The following is a 22852-nucleotide window of genomic DNA, read 5'->3' as shown; positions in this document are numbered from 1 at the left end:
GAATGTTTCTTGAGCTTAGAAAAGTACTATAAATGTTAGAAAAAACGTCTGGTATATTTTCACTGCAAAACAGCACAAGAAATGCCGCAAATTCTGAGAAAAGCCTCCACAAATCCAGTCATTTAACGCAGCAAAAATCAGGAAAAAAAGTCCCACAAAATCCATTTTTTATTTTTTTGGTCTTTTTTTTTTTTTTTTATTATTATGAAGCCCTTATTTAATTACAGATATTAAATGACCTGTGTGGTTCTAAGTTTACAAAACAACGTATACATTTTGTTGTGAGCAGTTGTGAATTGCAGTGTGCATTTATGAGAACTTTTGGTACTCTTAACACCATTAAAGCAAAATCTAGCTAACTGTAGTTGTGTCTCTTAGGTATCTCAATGAGTCTAGTGGAGTCTAAAGATGGCATTCAACACTTCACCTTTGAACATAATCGTGACTATCAGCAAGTCCAGTTCAAGTTTTTTGATGCGGTTGAGTCAGTGGACCCCAACAACATTGTGGTAATTTTATTCTAATGTTATTAGCTACAGACTTACTTGATTTTTTTTTCCCTCTTTTTCTTTTTTTCCACACATGAGCAACATATGTTACGTTATGTATGTGACACTCCATTTCTTCATTGTTTTCCTTCAGGTTCTCCTGCAACTTAATCCATATCATATTGATTCACTCCTGCAGCTATCAGATGTATGTCGCATGCAGGAAGATCAAGAGACAGCCAGAGATCTCATCGGTGAGGAAATTCAATGATGTGCTGAATGAGACCAGTGACCTGTGTGAGAGTGTTTTACAGAGAAGCCCTACACTTAATTTTAAAAAGTTTTAATTTAAAATATTTAGGAGCACAGCCAAACATTTAGAAGCACAGTTGAAGTCAGTAACGTTAATGTGCCACAAAATATATATGCACAAGTAGGTATGAGAAAACAAAGCTTATCAGTTAAGTTAAGCATATCAGTAGTGACCATTTCAGAAAGCCAGCTGGAAGATTACTGCATCTGCTGCAATCTTGTAGATCTGTCATTTGTTGCTCAAGGGCATTCAGGCATTTAGCGTGTTGGTTGACCACTTTTTTTCTGCTGTCTCTGTTCCCCGGTTAAAAAGTCAATTTCAGAGCACACATTTTGGATTGTCATCATGTGTGAGGTGAATTCAGTGTGTATTGCCGCTAATTCGGTTTTCAAAATATCCTCAAACCACGTTATAGTGATCACCAAATTGTCCTCGATGTCCACTCGGCCTGCCGCGGCTGCTGATTTAGTTTTTTTCTTTATTGGAAAGGATGATATTGAAAGATAAGCAAGTTTCTGACTGTGTGACATTTGCAAACCAGTGCAAAATGAAAAACTACCCCAGATGTCAAAACAAAAAGTCAAAAGGCAGGAAAAGGAGGACTAAATATGCAGAGCTCAGCTAATGTGCATCTAGGCCCAAGAAGAATCACGTGATGTCCTTCGGAATAAATAAAAATTTAAAAAAGTGTTTTAGAAAAGTGTTTTTGTCGTGTTGTCAGTGTCCTCTTTGCTGCACAATGTTTTTTTTTTCATTGCGTGATAAAATGGACATGTGGCCTGAAAGCATGAGAACAGCGTTAATTGTGCGAGTTTGCAGTAGTGTTGGCTCGATACCACAATTTTGGCTTCAGTACGATACCACAATTTATTACCTCGGCATCGATGCTAAATCGATACCACAGGTGACAAATAAGCAGCCTCAAGATAACTGAATTAAAAACAATTTTAGAGCACTGCATTAAACTGCAGTAACAAATCTGTTGCTTGTTTTCAATAAAAACAGCACTTCTCAGTGCTCCATACTCAGTGAAACTGAAGTGATACAATTATTTTTTTATTAAACGATTATTTAATTACTATTATTGAATTATACAAAAAGTGAAATCCACCTATAAAAAGTAACACATTACATATGTTACAACCACCAGGTGAAGCAACATTACAAAGGGGAGGCCACACATGGAATTCAATTTAACAAATAAACATTTAATCAAAAATGAATCAAGATAACAATACAGAAATTAAGTGAAAATATAAAGAAAGAGAAAAAGAAGAAATCAATCCAGGGCTGAAGAGGAAAGATAAATGGCACCACAGTCCAACTCAGTCACTCCTTTCTGAATCTTCGCCTTTTTAACCCAAACGCAATCACAAGTAATACTCCACACCTGTTCCTGACGGTCGCTTTAGAGGAGACCAAACCACGGAGCAATGCCACCTGGTGGACAAAAACACTTTGGACCATAACAACCTCCCCTCTTAAAACAGAGGCCCCTAAAAGGGAACTCTGCAGACACCTATTATAGTACAAAAACAAAAAATATTATACACAATCATGAGTTTACACCAGAACAAAAAAACAAAAAAAAACCTTTCTATTCTTGGGCTCACATCAAATGTCACTTACCCCCTTTCTTTTCATCACCTACCCAACTCCATTGTTCAGTGTCCTTAGGTGCCTTGAAAACACTAAACAAATAAAACTAAGACCAGTGTCTAAACTGTATGGCTGTGATCTGAAAAAATAACCACAGGTATTGAACCACCACCCACATACACATCAAAGCACTGTAATGCCCACACCAAAGCCAATGTTTCTTTTTCAATTGTGGAATAATTCAATTGATATTAATTCAACTTCTTAGAAAAGAAACTAACTGGCCTATCAACCCCATTGTCATCTTTTTGCAGTAGTACAGCTGCTGCACCTACCCAACTTGCTTCGACTTGGGTCTAGAACGCTTGATCCTACTGAGGCACAACTAAAACAGGAGCAGTGCTCAATAGAATTTTTGCATTTTCAAATGCACGCTGACAGTTTTGAAGACTGTTCAAACTTTTAGCCTTCAACAGCTTAGTAAGCGGGGGAACTACGGTCGAAAAATTTGCGCAAAAACCGCAATAATATCCAATCATCCCCAAAAATCTCATCAGCTCCTTTTTAATAGTAAGAACGGGGAAGCTATCGATAGCTTGCACCTTTTTCTGTACCAGATGCACCTCCCCCTGTCCCACCACTTTTCCCAGATAAGTTATGGTAGCTTTCACGAACTCACACTTTCACTTTAAGTTGACAGTTAACATGGCTTGTACAAGACTAGTAAACAGAGAGCGCAAACGACCAAGCTGTTCCTCCCTTGTCTGACCGTACACCACATCATCTAAATACATGGCACACCCTTCCGGCCCTGAGACCACATGAATTCATCAGGTGCTGGAAGGTAGCTGGAGCATTTCAAAGACCGAAACTCATTACATTGTAAGAGTATAACCCTGAAGGTGTAATTGTGCACAAGGAGTAAAAAAAAAAGGTAAATGACTGGCAGCTACGGCTGCCAAACAAAAACCGTAAAATTAAAGTAAAATATCTTATTTCAAATAAAGTGCAAAAACAATAATTTTACAGAAATTTTCATTAGAAGTTTTAGTCAAAAACAATGTTATTTTATGGATTTTCCTTGTTTAAATTAAGATATTTTACTTTATTTTTTACTTTATTTTACGGTCATTTGACCGTTTTTATACAAGTTTTTTTCTACAGTGTAAAACTGTTATTTTACGTATATTTTTCCTAGATTATTATGATCAAAGACCTTCAATAAAGTGACAGTACTAAAAGTTCTACAGAGAAACACCGTTATTTTACGGATTTTTCCTATATTATGATCAAAGACCTTCAATAAAGTGACAGTACTAAAAGTTCTGCAGAGAAACACCATTATTTTACAAAAACCTTCAATAAAGTGTTAAAGCATGCTCAAGATTCTAAATGAACAGTTTTATTTTGGAAGACAAAATACAACTTCTGTACTAATACTGTATAAACACAGGGTATCCACGGGGCATTAAAAAGCATTAAAAGTCATTAAATGGATTTTGCAAAAATTAAGGCCTTAAATAGCATTAAAAAGCATTAAATTTTATTTCTACAGGCATTAAATTTTTTAGATAGTTTTGAAGAAAAATAATACCAGTTTATTTTGAATAAAGCCTAAATAATTAATAACTTTGATTTGCTGTCGCAAAATATGTACATTGGTGTTATACACACACGGAACCAGTTTGGTAATTGCCTCCGGCCGGTGCAAAAATGCCGTAACGCCGTTTTGGACAGCGGTGCACTGGGACATGGAGACGGAAGGTTGAATCAGTGTTGCCAACTTAGCGCCTTTTCAGACCCCTTTTGCAACTTTTTTCTAAGAAAGCGCGTTGTGACGAATATAGCGATTTGTTAACCTGATCTAGCTTCCGAGACCCCCCGGTACTGCCGCACGAGCGCGAGGTCTTGCTTTCCTGCCGCTGCCGCACCTCTCTGGTTCAGAAGCGCATTCAGTTGAGGATGTGCGCTCTGTCAGAGAACAAATAAAATGGATACTATTGCTTCTAACCTGAGTGATCATTTTACGTGTACAAATCACTAGGGATGTCCAGATCCGATCACGTGATCGGAAATCAGGCCCGATCACGTGGTTTCAGACTCGATCGGAATCGGACGTTACCTCCCGATCAGGACTCGGATATGTATATATATTCTCATTATATTTAACACATCTATAGTTATGCGGTGGCACAGAGTTAACCTGTTTCACACTGCAAGCCTGAGCGTAACTACACCGTCACTGCAGCTGCAGAGACGCGCGAGTATTCACACTGGAAGCGTTTGTACAGCGTCACAGCAGCGGCTCGAAGCTACATATGTGAGCATTTCTTTACAAAGACAGCTATACATTCGTTTTTATAAGTCATTTATAAACTTGATAGTCTTGAAAGTTTGTTAACATGGGGAGGTGTACAACATTCTCATATAAATGTAAATACATAAATAAATAAAATAAATAAACAAAAGCCTCGTGTCATCCATTGCTGCACATGAATGAGGTAAGCTTTGTGTGTATGACATCATCTGCCGCGTGCACATGTTTACAAGACCGCAAACTCTGGTTTAATTTGGTTATGCTGCAGTCTGTGTAATAACTAAAATAATGCATGCCGAAAAAAATATGCGCTGCTCACGCGCCGCTTACGCTTGCAGTGTGAAACAGGCGTTAAGCCTCGTTTACACTGCACGCGTCTGCGGCGCGTTACGGCTCCGGCAAGGTTTTGTTCCGTCCTCTGCGCAGTGTCAACTCACACCAGAAGCATTTCAGAAGCGAAGCGGCTGAATTCGCAAGACCACGAGATTTGACTGTCTGATGTTTTTTCCTTGATTCTTTTCTTGTTTTTAATGGCTAAATGGTTATATTTTGTCCGGTTTAATAGTGTTTATTGCTATGCCATACTTTATTTTGCTGTAGCCTACAGATGAAGTTTATACACTTAAAAGTCCAATGGATGACAAGAACAAAAAAAATTCAAGTTTTTCAACTTCGAATCTCTTGTTTACAGTTTCTGGCCTCCTAGTGATGTGAAATATGAGCGGGAGTTTACACAAAATAAAATCATTTTGATTTTATTTTGTATTTGAGCTGTGCGTCTTGGACGCAGCGTCCGTCAAAAATAGGCTTGGCGCCTATCTTTAGCGAAGCGGCGTGGCGAGCCGCTTCTGGGACGCTTCGAAAACGCACAATGGTGTAAACACGAGCATTGACTAGAGTGGCCGCGTATCAGCTCCGGTAGCCGCGTCGCAGCCGTAACGCGCCGTACACGCGTGCAGTGTAAACGAGGCTTTAGACCCTTTTGACTCAACACAGAAACAGCAACGCGTGCGGCATGACATCACTTTGTTGCAGAGACGCTATTGGTTAAATGCCGGCAAAGTATTTATATAATATAAAAACAAAGTCTAATATAAAAACAAATATATTTATATTTGTTTTTATCGGATCGGGACTCGGTATCGGTAGATTCTCAAAATCAAATGACTCGGACTCGAGGGCAAAAAAACCTGATCGGGACATCCCTACAAATCACAGTCTTTATCTTATGTGTATTTTTGTCAGACAACATCTCGATTATAAATCAGGATTTTAGTGCTGTTTATAACATGTCAGGGCTCGAACTTTACTTTCCCGACTGGACAAGGACCTGATTAAAACGTCAATAAAAAAAGAAAAGAAAAAAACAACTTGGGAATCACCAAAACGCAAGTATGACCGATTTTATTACGTTTAGTGTTAGTGCCGATCGATAGTGGATAATAATAGGCTGTATAATGTTCTGACGATAACAAGGTTGCGCTGTTGAGGCTCGCGCCCGATCTCGAGGAGAAATGGAAACATGAGCGAAGCACACACAAAAAGAAACTCAGTTAAACATACTGTGGTAAAAATTCAAAATGTAGAGTTTTTATAACTTGATACTGGTAAGCAAAACCACACAACCAAGAATGCTGTTTTCCTAAATAGGCTACCATCACGATTAAAAATGAGACACTGATTTCATACAACAGTTCAATTAACAAGTAGTTAATATTAAGCCACTTACATTTTAGAAGGAACATTGACTGTTTTTGTTCTATTTTATCAGCGAAAATAGTTTCAAACAAAGATCACAGCAGTACTAAAGCACAACACTCAGCCTTGTTTTCATTACTGAATGATTCGGCGTTTTGAACGAATCGGTTGAGTCTAAGATTCAATGACCCATTCATAAACAACTGCCTCTTTCTTGAATGAATCAGCCATTTGAATTAATTGTTTGAATGAATGAATCAATGACCCACTCATTAAGACGGTTACTTGCCGCCACCTGGTTTAGTTTAATTTTTAAAAGTATCATTTCCCCCCCAACATTTCATATTTGTATTTTCAAACAATATTTAAAACAATCCCATAACATTATTTAATGCAGTTGTAATCAATCAAAAATATGCAGATTTACATACAGTGGGTACAGAAAGTATTCAGACCCCCTTCAATTCTTCACTCTTTGTTATATTGCAGCCATTTGCTAAAATCATTTAAGTTCATTTTTTTTCCTCATTAATGTACACACAGCACCCCATATTGACAGAAAAACACAGAATTATTTGACATTTTTGCAGATTTATTAAAAAAGAAAAACTGAAATATCACATGGTCCTAAGTATTCAGACCCTTTGCTGTGACACTCATATATTTAACTCGGGTGCTGTCCATTTCTTCTGATCATCCTTGAGATGGTTCTACACCTTCATTTGAGTCCAGCTGTGTTTGATTATACTGATTGGACTTGATTAGGAAAGCCACACACCTGTCTATATGCGATTTTACAGCTCACAGTGCATGTCAGAGCAAATGAGAATCATGAGGTCAAAGGAACTGCCTGAAGAGCTCAGAGACAGAATTGTGGCAAGGCACAGATCTGGCCAAGGTTACAAAAAAATTTCTGCTGCACTTAAGGTTCCTAAGAGCACAGTGGCCTCCATAATCCTTAAATGGAAGACGTTTGGGACGACCAGAACCCTTCCTAGAGCTGGCCGTCCGGCCAAACTGAGCTATTGGGGGAGAAGAGCCTTGGTATGAGAGGTAAAGAAGAACCCAAAGATCACTGTGGCTGAGCTCCAGAGATGCAGTCGGGAGATGGGAGAAAGTTGTAGAAAGTCAACCATCACTGCAGCCCTCCACCAGTCGGGGCTTTATGGCAGAGTGGCCCGACGGAAGCCTCTCCTCAGTGCAAGACACATGAAAGCCCGCATGGAGTGTGCTAAGATGGTGAGAAATAAGATTCTCTGGTCTGATGAGACCAAGATAGAACTTTTTGGCTTTAATTCCAAGCGGTATGTGTGGAGAAAACCAGGCACTGCTCATCACCTGTCCAATACAGTCCCAACAGTGAAGCATGGTGGTGGCAGCATCATGCTGTGGGGCTGTTTTTCAGCTGCAGGGACAGGACGACTGGTTGCAATCGAGGGAAAGATGAATGCGGCCAAGTACAGGGATATCCTGGACGAAAACCTTCTCCAGAGTGCTCAGGACCTCAGACTGAGCCGAAGGTTTACCTTCCAACAAGACAATGACCCTAAGCACACAGCTAAAATAACGAAGGAGTGGCTTCACAACAACTCCGTGACTGTTCTTGAATGGCCTAGCCAGAGCCCTGACTTAAACCCAATTGAGCATCTCTGGAGAGACCTAAAAATGGCTGTCCACCAACGTTTACCATCCAACCTGAAAGAACTGGAGAGGATCTGCAAGGAGGAATGGCAGAGGATCCCCAAATCCAGGTGTGAAAAACTTGTTGCATCTTTCCCAAAAAGACTCATGGCTGTATTAGATCAAAAGGGTGCTTCTACTAAATACTGAGCAAAGGGTCTGAATACTTAGGACCATGTGATATTTCAGTTTTTCTTTTTTAATAAATCTGCAAAAATGTCAACAATTTTGTGTTTTTCTGTCAATATGGGGTGCTGTGTGTACATTAATGAGGGAAAAAAATGAACTTAAATGATTTTAGCAAATGGCTGCAATATAACAAAGAGTAAAAAATTTAAGGGGGTCTGAATACTTTCCGTACCCACTGTATGTCAAAGCTGCAATATTCTGAAAGGATATTGCTTCAGAACAAATTTATATTTCCACCACAAAATATTTATATTTCCGGACAAGCAACTGTTTTACTCGTACAAGTGAATGACCGATTTCCGTGTGTCCACATGAGAAGGCTTAATGTCGAGCCCTGTATGTAATCTTAATGGGCTGCGTTTCAGTCTGTTGTCAGACATATTGTCTCACAACAAAAACAGAAAAAATATTTAGATGAAACAATTTTATTGGGAATTTGGCTGTATTAAAATATATTATGTGAGCAAAAGGGTAGCAGCAGAGAAGCAGACAAATGTAAAGGGCTGACACTTGGCAGAATGCGAATACAACAATGATATGATGAATTTTCTAATTGCCGTATGTCGTCATCTATCGACATTTAGCGGCATATATATGGCATTAAAAAATGTAAAAATTGGCATTAAAAAGGCATTAAAAAGCATTAAATTAGATTTGATGAAACCTGTAGAAACCCTGAAACAGAAAATTTAATAATTCAGTTTTTGAAGAAATACAGTACAAATTTTAAGTGAGATACATTTAACATTTAAAATACTGTACCAGTTAATAGTAGAAGTTTAATCAAAATTTAATAAAATGTAAAATTAAATATTCAAATAAACTTCAAACTGAAGAAATACAAAACTGATACATCTACAAGATTGTCAGTTTCACACCACTACTGATTCTAAAACAGTTTAATTATTCAGGTGTAAATTTATGTAAACAAATTCTTCACAAACCGTTCTTCAGAGCCCCCTGGAGAAATTGAAAAATAAAAAAATGCATTTCTATCTTATAAGTTAGGGTTACTATCATGATGAGATCATGACATTACTTTTGAAACCGATCAAATTGTGCTGTTTACTGTTAGCTTTGTATTTTAGCTAGTGTTTTCCAAATCAGTTTTATATTGTTTTCCTCAATATTTGACTGACCCCTGTGGCCTCCATTTAGCTCTAATAATACATGTGGTCAAACATTACATTGTCTTTTAATTCAGAATTCTATAGCTATATAAGTGTAATAAGTAAAATCAAAAATGTACAACAAAAGGTCCATGATTCTGCACCAGAAGTGACAGACACATAAAGAGCTCCTCCTCCAAATCTCCAGTAGTCAGCTGGATCCTTAAAAAAAGAAAGAAAACAGAAATTGATTCACTAAAAAAAACCTTAAAAAGGACTCAATTTTTGTACCTTTCCTTTAAACAACATTTGACATTATAAGACATTGTGGCTATATGAACAGCTATGAGGATTTACAAACATGTACCCATTTTTCAATGGATACATTTTTTCCATACGAAGAAAATTCTGTCATTATTTACTCATGTCTTTTCCAACCTTTAAGTGACTTTCTTCTGTGGAACACAAAAGATATTTTGAGAAATGTCTTGGTGATTTTTTTTTTTTTTTTTTTTTTTTTTTTTTTTTTTTTGTTCATAAATTTTGGTCCAATGTTTGGTTACCAACATTCTTCAAAATATTTTGTTTCACAGAAGAAGTTGTCATACAAGTTTGAAAAGACATGAGGGTCAGAAAATGGAGTTTTCATTTTGGGTGAGCTATGCTTTAAAAGGGATAGTTCACCCAAAAATGAAAATGATAGCAAAGTCATTTCAAAGTGCCACGCTTCCTGCTGCCAACAGGTGGTGCTTGGACTGTAACTGAATATTGCCATGTAGATGTCTTCAGGCCAAGAAACGTGAAGTGTGGAGCAGATCGTACATTGTATGCTTGAGTTACAACAACTTCCTGTTTCGTGGCGTTAATCGCAAACATTAGCACTTAGCCAAATGTTGCATGATTTAACGTGTTTCTAGTATGTTTGGTACTTCGTGGCATATTAAAATGTGTTTCTGGGAGTGAATTACAGTGTAAAGCATGCTATTTCCTGTTGCCAGCAGGTGGCGCTATGACTAACTGAATATTGGCATATAGATGTCTTTTGGCCAGGACTCTTATCACACATGTGAAGTTTGGGGCACATTGGACATTGTATGCCTGAGTTACAACAGCTTCCTCCTTCATGGCGAAACATCAGACTTTGTCAGGCCGCCATGAACACGCCCTCCAACGAAAACTCAAGATCTTTGCAATTTAACATTGCAAAGGCCTTTAGAATAGATGGACTAAATATGTTGATCTGATTAAAGCTCTAGGAGGAGTTCATTAAAGTACAACGTGTGGAAATTGCAAAAACTGCACAAATTTTGCAAAGAAAATGAAAAATATCTGACTTCCTGTTGGTTTTCAGATTTCATACAAGGAGACTTTTTTGCAGGGATTGGGCTGTTACATGTGCGTACTGAATTTCATTCCTATACGTGAAACGTAGTGCGAGGGGCACTTCGTTGAAATTTTGCAGGTGGCGCTATCGAGCCATTTTGCCACACCTAATTTCGAGAGCCATAACAGACATAAATTTTCACCACTTCTGATGCCTTTGCAAAGTTTCATGAGTTTTCGAACATGTTTAGGCCCTCAAAAAAGCGATTCATTTGGGAGAAGCAGCAGCAGCGGAAGAATAAATAAAGCTGCAAGCAGCGATGGCGGGCCCAAGCCCGGTGGCAACTGTGCACAGTGGGCAATAAGCATTTAAAACGGTTAAACATCAAAGGACTATGTCAAATTCACTCCACATTTACTGCACTTTAAGGTGGCGCTGTAGAGCCCCTCCTCCTCACCCGTTTCTAAGGCTTTGCCCATGTCTACTGGATAACAATCCTGATGTGTGTCGAGTTTCATGCAATTTGAAGCATGCTAAGAGTCTCAAAAGCATCCAAAACGAATATTAAAGTTTCATGCGTTGCCAAGGCAACAGTGTTGGAGATATCACGATTCTTTTCAAAGGTCTACACCTGCCATGTTTTGACATTATTCTGATGAAGTTTGAAGCAAATCGGGTAAAAAAAAAAAAAAAAAAAAAGAGGGTGACCTAAAAGCATTTTAAAAGAGACACACTTCCTGCTACCAGTTGGTGGCGCTATAACTTTGACTCACAATAGTCACATCCATGTGATTGGAGTCCTACAACAAACACACAGCTGAAGTTTTATAAAAATCAATCAATGTATGCATAAGTTATAACACATTTCCTGTTTCCCTTTTCTCGCCATAAATTTGTTGCCTCGCCACGGCCAAACCATTCGAGATATAAGAAATCCGCTGGCAATTTAGCATCATCAATGTCTTGACTTCATGCTGACATAGTTTGGTGGTGATGGGATTAATCGCCTAGGAGGAATATATCAAATTCCAGAGCATGCGTTATTCAAACAACTCGTAATAGCCGACTTCCTGTTGGGCTGGCGTATAACTTAGAGCACGAAAGTTGTTCGGCCCGATGAAGTCTATATGTGTACCGAGTTTCATACTAATACGTGCAAGTGTGTTTGATTATATGGACCAAGATTTTGGACCACGTTCAAGGGGGCACTGTCGAGCCCCCCTTGCCATGCCCGGGTACCAGCTTCTGCGGCATCCTAATGGCCGCAGATTCCAATGTGTGTACCAATTTTCAAGAATTTTTGATCATGTTAAGGCCCCCAAAAAGCCCCGGATGATGGGGGAAAAAAAAAAAAAAAAAAAAAAAAAAAAAATAAATAAATATATATATATATATATATATATATATATATAGCTGCATGCAGCGATGGCGGGCCCAAGCCTGGTGGCACTGCCACCCCTGTGGCTTCAGGGCAACTGTGCATGGCGGGCAATAGGCATTTAAAATGGTTAAACATAAAATGACTATTTCAAAGTCATTTGAATACACCACATTTACCGCAGCAGTTGGAGCCCATATGATCACACACACACAGACACACATACAGACAGAGACCCACACACACAAAGAGAGAGAGAAAGAGTGAGACTGAGGAGGGAGGGGGGTAGGACAGAGAGAGAGAGAGAGTGAAAAATCCACATTCAAACCATAATATCTGACTTCCTGTTGGTCGGAGCTAATGAGTGTAAATTTGAAAATTGTCTAGATTGATGAGAACAATACATGTACTGAGCTTGTTGACTGTTGGTAAAACTACCCCCCCTCCACTTTTGTCAAAAGGTGGCGCTATAGAGGCCCTGCTCCCCACCCATTTCTAGGCTTTTGCCCATGTCTACTGGCTGACATCTCTGACGTGTATGTCGAGTTTCATGCAATTTGAAGCATGTTAAGCATCTCAAAAGCATCCAAAACGAATATTAAAGTTTGATGCGTTGCCATGGCAACAGTGTTCGAGTAATCACAATCTTTTCAAAGGTCTATATCTGCTGTGTATTGACATTATTCTGATGAAGTTTGAAGCAAATTGGGTTAAAATAAGAGGGTGATTTCAAAGCATTTTGAAAGTGACACACTTCCTGCTGCCAGTTGGTGGCGCTATAACTTTGACTCACAATAGTCACATCCATGTGATCAGCCACGTACAATGAACACAGAGCTGAAGTTTCATAAAAATCAATGTATGATAATGGTATAACACATTTCCTGTCTCCCCTTTCTCGCCATAAATTTGTTTCCTCGCCACGGCCAAACCGTTCGAGATATCAAAAATCCGCTGGCAATTTTTCATCATCAGTGTCTTGACTTCATGTATCCTCAATGTCTTGACTTCATGCTGACCGAGTTTGGTGGTGCTCGGATTAATTGCCTAGGAGGAGTATTTCAAATTCCAGAGCATGCGTTTTACAAATAACCCATAATAGCCGACTTCCTGTTGAGCCGGCGTATAACTTAGAATGTGAAAGTTGTTAGGTCCGATCTTGTTCAGAAATGACCAAAGAGTTTTGATGCTTTTCCTATTTAAAACTTGACTCTTCTGTAGTTACATCGTGTACTAAGACTGACGGAAAATGAAAAGTTGCGATTTTCTAGGCTGATATGGCTAGGAATTATACTCTGCGTAATATCATTGCGCCTGCTGCACCCATGGTACGGCAGCAAAGTTCCTTGATTATTACACCGGAATGAGAGTATAGTTCCTAGCCATATCGGCCTAGAAAATCGCAACTTTTCATTTTCCGTCGGTCTTAGTACACAATGTAACTACAGAAGAGTCAAGTTTTAAATAGGAAAAATATCGAAACTCTTTGGTCATTTTTGAGCGAGATACTAACGGTCTAATCAGATTCAATGAACTATGCTAAGCTATGCTAAAAGTGGTACCGCCAGACCCGGAGATCGGCTGAATGGATTCGAAAACAGTAAAACTCAACAGGGGAAAATGAGCCTATTTTAGAAAAAAGTGGAGTGTTCCTTTAAACAACCAGTCTGGGAATATACAAGAAAAGGATCTTAGAGCATAAAACCATGTTTCCCAATCATGACATGAAGAAATAGGATGTTGAAGGAGGCAAGCCATTTCCCTTTCGAGGGAACTCGCACTGCGTCCCGAAGAGGGCGCTATGGGAACGCCGTCAGCATGAATGCGTCTGATGCACGTGTGTCAACTAGTCCAATGGCGAGAGTGAACGTCACCGGCGGGTGATGTTATGACCAGGAAAGGATTAATACACATCCGGAAAGACCGGCTTCAGCTTTTGTGCCTCAGCAAAGCGCTCTGTGTGTAACTGTCTCTGTCTATTTATTGTTGTTTGTCCTCTAGACAGGAGTTTATTGGTGAGCAAATAGCAACTTGAGTCGTGTGTGCTTCCCTTCCCTCGCTACTATACGAGTGGGGATACACGCGATTCATGTGTTGTTTGTTTGAAAGCAGAGCATGCACGTCAGCTCTTGTATTGGGATCTGACAGTGTTCATTCATAAATTTCCCAATGTGATGCACTATCGAGACTTTTAGCTCTGCTCCTTTTGGCTTTTTTCTCGAGGGAATAAAGTCTTAAGCAATAAAGAATCTATGGCTTGGATCTCGCGTTTGCCGAGGCGACGCGTTGATTTCGGGTCTGCAAACTGCAATGAAGATTCTAGTGGCTCTAATCTCGCGTTTGCCAAGGCGACGCGTAGATTACGGGTCTGCAAAACTGCAATAAAGAATCTGGCTCGGATCTCGCGTCTGCCGAGGCGACGCGTTGATTTCGGGTCTGCAAACTCCAATTAAGATTCTAGTGGCTCTGATCTCACGTCTGCCGAGGCGACGCGTAGATTTCGAGTCTGCAAACTGCAGTAAAGAATCTAGTGACACGGATCTTGCATCTGCTGAGGCGACGCATAGATTTCGAGTCTGGAAATAGCAATAAAGATTCTAGTGGCTCTGATCTCGTGTTTGCCGAGGCAACGCGCAGATTAGGGTGTGCAGACGGCAGTTATAAATATTCAACATATTCAGAATGTGTACACTTGTCTGGTGGTTCATGGATGCATTTAATTTGAGGAATTAAATGTAATATTGCCTGGTTTTTAAAAGCTATATGTCTGCACTAATAACTCTTTATTTTAGCCTTTTATCCAGACCGTTTTAACCTGTCTGGTTGATATGTGGCTGCATTTAATTTTGAGTGATTAAATGAAATTTGATGTGTGTGTGTGTGTATGGCCTATATGCCTGACGCCAGTGGTGTTGGGCTTCTTAGGGCAGCCCCCTGTGGGGTGGAGTGGTGTACACCTCAGTATACGGTGCCTGTGCCACTTCCTTGCCCTCAGGGGACCGTTCTGCCAACCCCATCACTCTTGGTGCTTTGGGGCGCAGCGGTTTCCAGCAAGCTTCTGATTCAGCGCTCACACGACGTTGCGTCAGGCTCACACCCTCTGAATGAAATCTAAGGGCAGCCCCACACGGGATAGAACGGTGTACACCTCAGTATACGGTGCCTGCCCCACTTCATTGTCCTTAGGGGGCCGTTCTGCCAACCCTGGCACCCTTGGTGCTTCAGGGCGCAGCGGTTTCCAGCAAGCTATGATTCAGCGTACACACAATGCTGCATCAGGTTCGCACCCTCTGAGGAGGGTCGAAAAGCAGTCAAATGGGTTGTTTCCTGCCAGTGTGTTTCAGGTCACCAAAGTGGCTGCTCTAGGTATACCAGAGACCAGCCGTGAGACGCTGGTTCCCTTTGGTGGATTTTCTGGCAGAATTGAGGCTTCTGCCAAATTTATCTCAATAGGCAGGCTCTGGTAATGGAACAGAAAGTAAACTCTTTTGCGAAAGGAGCTATAAAACGGGTTCCTCCTCCCAGCAGAGAGTTAGGGTTTTTACGGCTGCTACTATTTTGTTCCAAAAGAGGATGGAGGGTTGCGTCCTATATTAGATCTTAATCATTTGAATCATTCAGTCAGGAGACTTAAGTTCAAAATGTTTACGCTAAACCAGAACAGGTCTGCGTTCGCACGCACTATGCAAACTGGCGCATCAGATCCTCCTGTGGTCCCTGGGGAAGATGCTCTCCTCGAGAACAATCTTATTCCAGGGACCTAGAATATAGGAGCAGACATCCTGTCGAGACAGGGGCTGAGGCCAGGAGAATGGAGACTTCACCCCAAAGTGGTGAAGCTCATATGGGAGATTTATAGCCACGTGGAAATGGATCTTTCGCGTCTCAGGATACGACACACTGTCCACTGTGGTTATCCCTCACGCATCCAGCTCCTCTTGGACTGGATGCCATGGTACAGACATGGCCGAGGCTACGCCTGTACGTTTTTCCCCCAATTGTTCTGCTCCCAGGAGTTCTGGACAAAATTCGCCGGGAAGGGATAAGTCTACTGCTAGTAGTGCCTTACTGGCCAAGTCGGATATGGTTCTTGGACCTTGTGTCTCTCCTTGATGGCTCTCCCTCTGTGATTCCATTTAGGAGAGACCTTCTATCTCAGGCGCAGGGCTTGATTTTTCACCCCGCCCAGAAGTATTGAACCTGTGGGTTTGGCTCCTGAGGGGTATCTGGTCTCTCAACCGAGGTTGTGGAGACCATACTTTACTCCAAAACTCCAGCCACAAGGAAACTATAGGCCCTGAAGTGGAAACTTTTCACTTCTTGTTGTGATGTGCGACAGCTAGATCCAGTTAACTGCCCAATCGGTACAGTACTAGAGTTCTTGCAAAGTCGTTTTTCATCAGGGCTATCCTCGTCCACCCTAAAGGTCTACTTATCAGCTATTTCTGCATACCATGTCCCTGTGGATGGTACAATTGTGGGGTATAACTCTTTGAGGTATCGTTTCCTTCGTGGCACTCTGAGGCTGAGGCCTGCAACATGCACTAGGGTTCCTGCTTGGGAGTTGGCCTTTGTGTTGGAAGGCTTATCTGCAGCTCCATTTGAGCTGCTTGATTCTGTCTCAGAAAAATTTCTGACGTTGAAAATTGTTTTCTTCCTTGCCATTTCTTCCTAAAAAAGAGTAGGAGACCTTCAGGCCCTATCTGTATCCCCTATGTGCCTTGAGTGTGCACCAGGGATGGTCAAAGTGTTCCTTTACCCTATCGGGTTATATACCTAAGGTTCTGACCAATATTCCACGGCCTATAGTGCTGCAAGCTTTCTGTCCTCTGTTCTCAGATCCAGACCAGGAAAAGTTGAATCTTGTGTGTCCAGTGCTGCCCTGTGGAGAACGTCAGATCAACTATTTGTTTGTTTTAGACCGCGCAATTAGGGGTCTCCCTGCGTCCATACAAATGGTTAGCAAGTGGATAGTTGAGACTATATCACTTGCTTATGAGGTCTCTGGTCAGCAGTATCCACTGTCTGTCAGAGCTCATTCTACTAGGAGTATGGCGGCCTCCAAGGCCTTGTTGTTGGGGGTTTCCTCAAGGAGGTCTGTGATGCGGCGGGCTGATCCCCGCCACTCACGTTGTGAGATGATATATCTCGATCTGGACGCAGCTCCAGGCTCATCAGTGCTCTCGTCTTAGTGTGCCACAGTTTCACATGGACAGGCATTTTGGAATTATGGCGTTTTGGGATATCGTTCCCATAGTGCCCCCTTTGGGACGCAGTGCGAGTTCCCTCGAAAGGGACCGTCTCAGGTTATGACTATAACCATAGTTCCCTGAGAGAGGGAATGAGACACTGCGTCGTGTTGCCTGTGATCGATTTGCTTCAGCAACTTAAGCTGAAGCCGGTCTTTCCGGATGTGTATTTATCCTTTCCTGGTCATGACGTCACACGCCGGTGACGTTCACTCTCGCCATTGGACTAGTTGACACACGTGCATCAGACGCGTTCACGCTGACGGCGTTCCCATAGCGCCCCCTTCGGGACGCAGTGTCTCGTTCCCTCTCTCAGGGAACTATGGTTATAGTCATAACCTGAGATGGTTTTCCTCTTACGAAACAATCTTTTTTTTACTATATACCTGTATTTAAACCTAACACAAGAACAATAGTGGTCCCTAATGGTGGCCAGTGGCCCTCCAGGACCGAGTTTGGAGACCTCTGATTTAAAGGGTTAGTTTACCCAAAATTTTAAATTCTGTTACTAATTACTTACCCTTGTATGATTCCACATCTGTACTACCTATGTTCATCTTCGGTACACAAATGAAGATATTTTTAATGAAATGGATGTGGAATGACACGAGAATGAGTATTTAATTACAGAATTTTCATTTTTAGGTAACCCTTTAACTGTTACAACGTCATCAGTATTTGTAGAGCACCTGTGTTCGTGAATGCTGTAAGATGCAGTATACTTTGAAAGTATCCATTCAACTGTGTATACTTTGAGCTTTACAGTCTCTACAATGGCATGCATTGTATAAAGGTCCCAGATCACATCATTTCTACAACTCACAACTTTAAAAACTGTTTAATGGAGTTTTTTGTCCTGAATGTTTCAGAAAGATATTTTGTCAGCTGAAAAGGTATGTTGTTAAACAAATACAATCCATTTAATGCATTGTGCTTCTGTCCCTCACTGCCTCATTTTCATTACTGTTAAAAATCAAATATTTTATAAAAAAAAATCAAAGGTCTTTTATAAATGATTCTCATTACTAGTTTGAAAAAATGGACATCATAAGCAACTCAAACTGGAGTTTTTGTTGAAGCAGAAGTTACTGCGAACGGAGCTGCTCTGAGACACTGGAAATACACTATATATATATATATATAATATAAAATGATATATATAAATTGATATTAAAATAAATTATTTCTGACACATGCTAGAGATATATGATAATGTTTTTAAAATGCACAGATATATAAAGCATTTGTTTTGTTCATCTCTGCAGAAAGGGCTTTATATAGTTTTGAGTGTTCATTCCACCCTGTGTTCAGCCTGACGTCAGGCATGTGTCGACTGGACTTTCGTAGACCAGAGAACAGGTGAGACCAAAGGCTGTGTGTGGAAAAATGTAATTGAAGATCTGCTTGATGGTATTACCATCTATATTATTACCATTTATCATTGTTTTTTGGAATACCATGTTGTATTGTTATGGTTTTCTTTAAAGAACCTTAGAGCACCATGAAAACAAAGTATAACTTTTGACAAAATCTTTCTCTTTTCTCTATCTGCAGGGCTTTTTATTTGGTGCTGTTCAAGCATGTAATATTTCTGGAGAAGAGAGGTTGTCCCCGCACAGCCCTAGAGTACTGCAAACTGATTTTGAGGTATCAAAAATATTGTGCTACATAACTATTATAAATAGCATATAATGTATTATAATTATCAAGCACAATTTCATAATCTTTCTTCATACACGCCTTATTCTGAACCATAGTAATTCCAAGATATTTTTGAAGTACCTTAGATAGCATGTAAAGGCTAGTTCACACTGCCTCAATACATATGGATGTGTATTAAAATGACAGCTGTTTCCCAACATTCAAAAATGAAAACAGCCAACTAGAATGACTGAAATGGTGCTGTTTGTGTTTGTTGGGACAGTGAGACTGTGGAAATACCATCTGACGCCATCGCTGTACCATGGTACCACCACAGTCAGCCAGTCAGATGTTTTAGTGTGTTAGATGTTTAGACGTTTTTTTTTTTTTTAGATTTGTTAATTATGCTTCCAGTCTAGATCCAGACAATGACCCTCTCTGCATGCTGCTGCTCTTTGACTTCCTGTGCCTGCGCTGTCGCGAGTACACCACCCTCATCCGTCTCTATGAAGAATGGGAGGTAAAGAACTCAACCTTACTCAAGTCAAGTCAGGGATGCAGACTTGTCACTTTCTGCAAAATTCACTGTTTTGAATGCAGAAGAGGTAATTTGTGTGATTTGTGTAGATCTGATAAGTTTTTAAAAATTTCTGTTTAACACAGGTTTTTGCAGCATTGAGTTTTGTAGCCAATAACAGGAATGACTGTTGAAAGCAATGGCCAGTCAGAGGTGTTTAATCTCGAATCCACTCAATATCCCTCAAAACACTTAAGTTTTCGTTTAGCAAAGTTTACTGACTGAGTTCTACACACTCGCAAATCCTCTCTTTATAACAAAGCATATACTCGATGTACATTGCAGATTCATTGTGCAGTGTGTACTTACACCGCATTCCAAATTATTATGCAAGTGACATATCAGTAAGATTTCAGTACAATAAACATTCAGATTTTAGTTTTTCTAAGAAAATGTTTGTTTGTTTATTTATCCATGTCTTTTTAGATAACTGGTATCAATCTCAGACAAAATAATTTGCCAGGTCTATGGAAACCCTACTTAGAGGTTGTTCCACATTATTATGCAAGTCACAGTTCTCATGCAATATGGGGAGGAAGAAGGATCTTTCTGAAGATGAAAAGCATGAAATGGTCCAATGTTGTGCAAAAGGCATGAAAACAACTAATATTGTGTGAAAACTGAATGGAGATTATCGAATTATCATAAGATTTGTGAGTGATTTAGAGCACAGCAGAACTCGGTCAGATAAAGGCTTATTAATGAAAGTTCCTGTCAAAAAAATGAATTGTATTAAAAGGGCAGCTATAAAAAAGCCAGTGTTGAGCAGCAAACAGGTATTTGAAGCTGCTGGTGTCTCTGGAGTCTCAAGAAGCTCTCCATGCAGGCTGGCAGTTGTGCGTAAAGATGCATTTCAGCTACCACTAACCAAACCTCACAAAGAGAAATATTTACAGTGGGTGAAGAAATACATTTTCAAACAGTTTTATTGCTGTGGTGTTTTTTTGCAGCATGGGATAGTGCATAGTATTTCAGAAGGCACTATCCTCCTTTTTATACCATAGCTGAAAATGGCCAGTTATGAACTCTACATATCTTGCAAAAGTCATTTTAATAACCTCAGAGACCCTAAAGGGACCTACCATCTCACTTCCCAATATTCCAGCCCAAATCATCACCCGCTAGCTCCTTGCTGATGTCGCAGTCTTGTTGGAACGTGGTTGCCCAACCAACCATCCAGAAATCCATCCATTTAGACCATCCATTGTAGTACGGCATTAGTCAGTGAATAAAACTGTTTAAAAATGAGTCTTCATGTATTTCTTCACCCACTGTAAATGTTTCTCTTTGTGAGCTTTGATTTGGAGTGGCTGAAATACATCTTTACGCACAACTGCCAGCCTGCATGGAGAGCTTCTTGAGACTCCAGAGACACCAGCAGCTTCAAATACCTGTTTGCTGCTCAACACTGGCTTTTTTTATAGCTGCCCTTTTAATACAATATTTTTTTTTTGACAGGAACTTTCATTAACAAGCCTTTATCTGACCGAGTTTTGCTGTGCTCTAAATCACTCACATGTCTTATGATAATTCGATAATCTCCATTAAGTTTTCACACAATATTAGTTGTTTTCATGCCTTTTGCACAACATTGCACCATTTCATGCTTTTCATCTTCAGAAAGATCTTTTTCTTCCATATTGCATGAGAACTGTGACATGCTTAATAATGTGGAACAACCTCTAAGTAGGGTTTCCATAGACCTGGCAAATTATTTTGTCTGAGATTGATACCAGTTATCTAAAAAGACATGGATAAATAAACAAACAAACATTTTCTTAGAAAAACTAAAATCTGAATGTTTATTGTACTGAAATCTTTCTGTTATGTCACTTGCATAATAATTTGGAACGCGGTGTAGATTCATTAATTGTAACAGGAGATTTCCCATGAGATTTCCGTGCACGCTTTTTCACGTGCCCTATAGTTCATACTTGAGTACAATAAAATTGCTAAAATTTGTTATAATAGAAATTAATAATAAATCCAAAAGCTAAATGCGAAAAAAAAACAAAAAAACAACTATAAAAGGGAGTGGAAATTATCTATTGAGTGGTCCTCTGCAGCCGTCTACTGGTTATAGTGGTCATTTTAATTTTAGTTTGTTTTCTACCAGGTGACAGAAATAGTCCTGTGACAAAATTCAGTCTCAATGACAAAGAAGTCAGTTTGGCGACAGTTCAAACAGTTATCTTTATTTTAACAAGTGCACAGCACAAACTCAAAGATATCCACAGTCTACTGACTCTACTGATCAAAAAAGATGCCCAGTGTCCAACCATAGGTTGCTGCAGATGTGGCTGGAGGAATAAACTGCAATGTGCGTAATGTAAAGGCCCTTTCACACTGAGCGTGATGTGATAAAGTGAAGCGAATTGCAGACAAACGGTGCTTTCACACAGAATGTGAAATGATTGATTACCTTATGGCTAATTCACGGCTAATTCACTAAATTCAGCTAATTCATTAAATTACGGATAATTCACGTCTGCATGATAGGTGGCGCTGACCATAAATGCATTTTACACCAGCACACTAGGTGCCACAACCCACTATTCAGGCCTATCGTCTTTGACCACTGAGAAGAAGAATGACTGAAATGTTGCCACATAGCACCACAAGGCACACAAACTATAAAGCACAGAAGGAAAGAAAAGAATGGATTTCTCTACCAGCAGCAGCAGCGAGGACAAGTTTGTTGTTTTATTAAATAAGGAAAGGTTAAAAAAAAAAAAAAAAAAGTTATTGGGTACAGCCTATTCTTGAGAAAAGAGAAAAGCACATGGAATTCCATAGATTGATACAGGAGTTGGAGTTGTATCATGACCATTTTCTTCAGTACTTCATGATATCTGTTGGTCAATTTCAATGTTTGCTTAACCTGGTGGCTCCTTCGTTGATTAAATCTTGAACGAACAAGGAAATTGGGCATCCACTGAGGCATAGAACCTTCAAGATGCTTATAAAATGCATTTAAACTCCTCTGCTGGGCAAGTTGATTGGCAGTATGAATATGCACAATGGTCTGGGGCAGTGGTTCCCAACCTTTTTTATGCCAAGGCCCCCCTCCTCTCCGAATCAATACTGTACGCCCCCTTTTTTTTTTTTACTTCACAAAAACATTTGTATTGTAGTGTTATTACTTTTCAACCCCATGCTATTATTTCTTTAAAGAAGAAACTCAAGACAGATTTAAACCTTAAACCTAGAGTTATTTTTCGCAAACATACTTTGCAGACATTCTTTACAACTTAAAAGTACTTACTCTGCTCAGCAATACAGTAACTTAA

The 22852-nt window shown here is 39.8% G+C and overlaps 1 protein-coding gene across 5 annotated transcripts in view; it reads left to right on the top strand.

The window, feature by feature from the left end:
* Positions 1–22852, top strand: part of tcf25 (transcription factor 25 (basic helix-loop-helix)) — a 171313-nt gene that overhangs the window by 41054 nt on the left and 107407 nt on the right. For 3 of the 5 annotated variants that reach the window (XR_007926298.1, XM_051871405.1, XM_051871403.1), the window contains exons 7-11: positions 379–509; positions 643–742; positions 18610–18703; positions 18899–18991; positions 19379–19505. Coding sequence is in view for 4 of the 5 variants with exons in the window: in XM_051871405.1 (XP_051727365.1) it covers positions 379–509; positions 643–742; positions 18610–18703; positions 18899–18991; positions 19379–19505 (545 nt within the window). In the remaining variant the exon portion in view is untranslated. The remainder of the gene's footprint in view (positions 1–378; positions 510–642; positions 743–18609; positions 18704–18898; positions 18992–19378; positions 19506–22852) is intronic. The other 2 variants (XM_051871404.1, XM_051871406.1) reach the window with 1 other exon arrangement.

The sequence above is a fragment of the Ctenopharyngodon idella genome, chromosome 18 (assembly GCF_019924925.1).
Source record: "Ctenopharyngodon idella isolate HZGC_01 chromosome 18, HZGC01, whole genome shotgun sequence".
In the NCBI taxonomy this organism is placed as follows: domain Eukaryota; kingdom Metazoa; phylum Chordata; class Actinopteri; order Cypriniformes; family Xenocyprididae; genus Ctenopharyngodon; species Ctenopharyngodon idella.
This window is presented reverse-complemented; position numbering and strand designations above follow the sequence as displayed.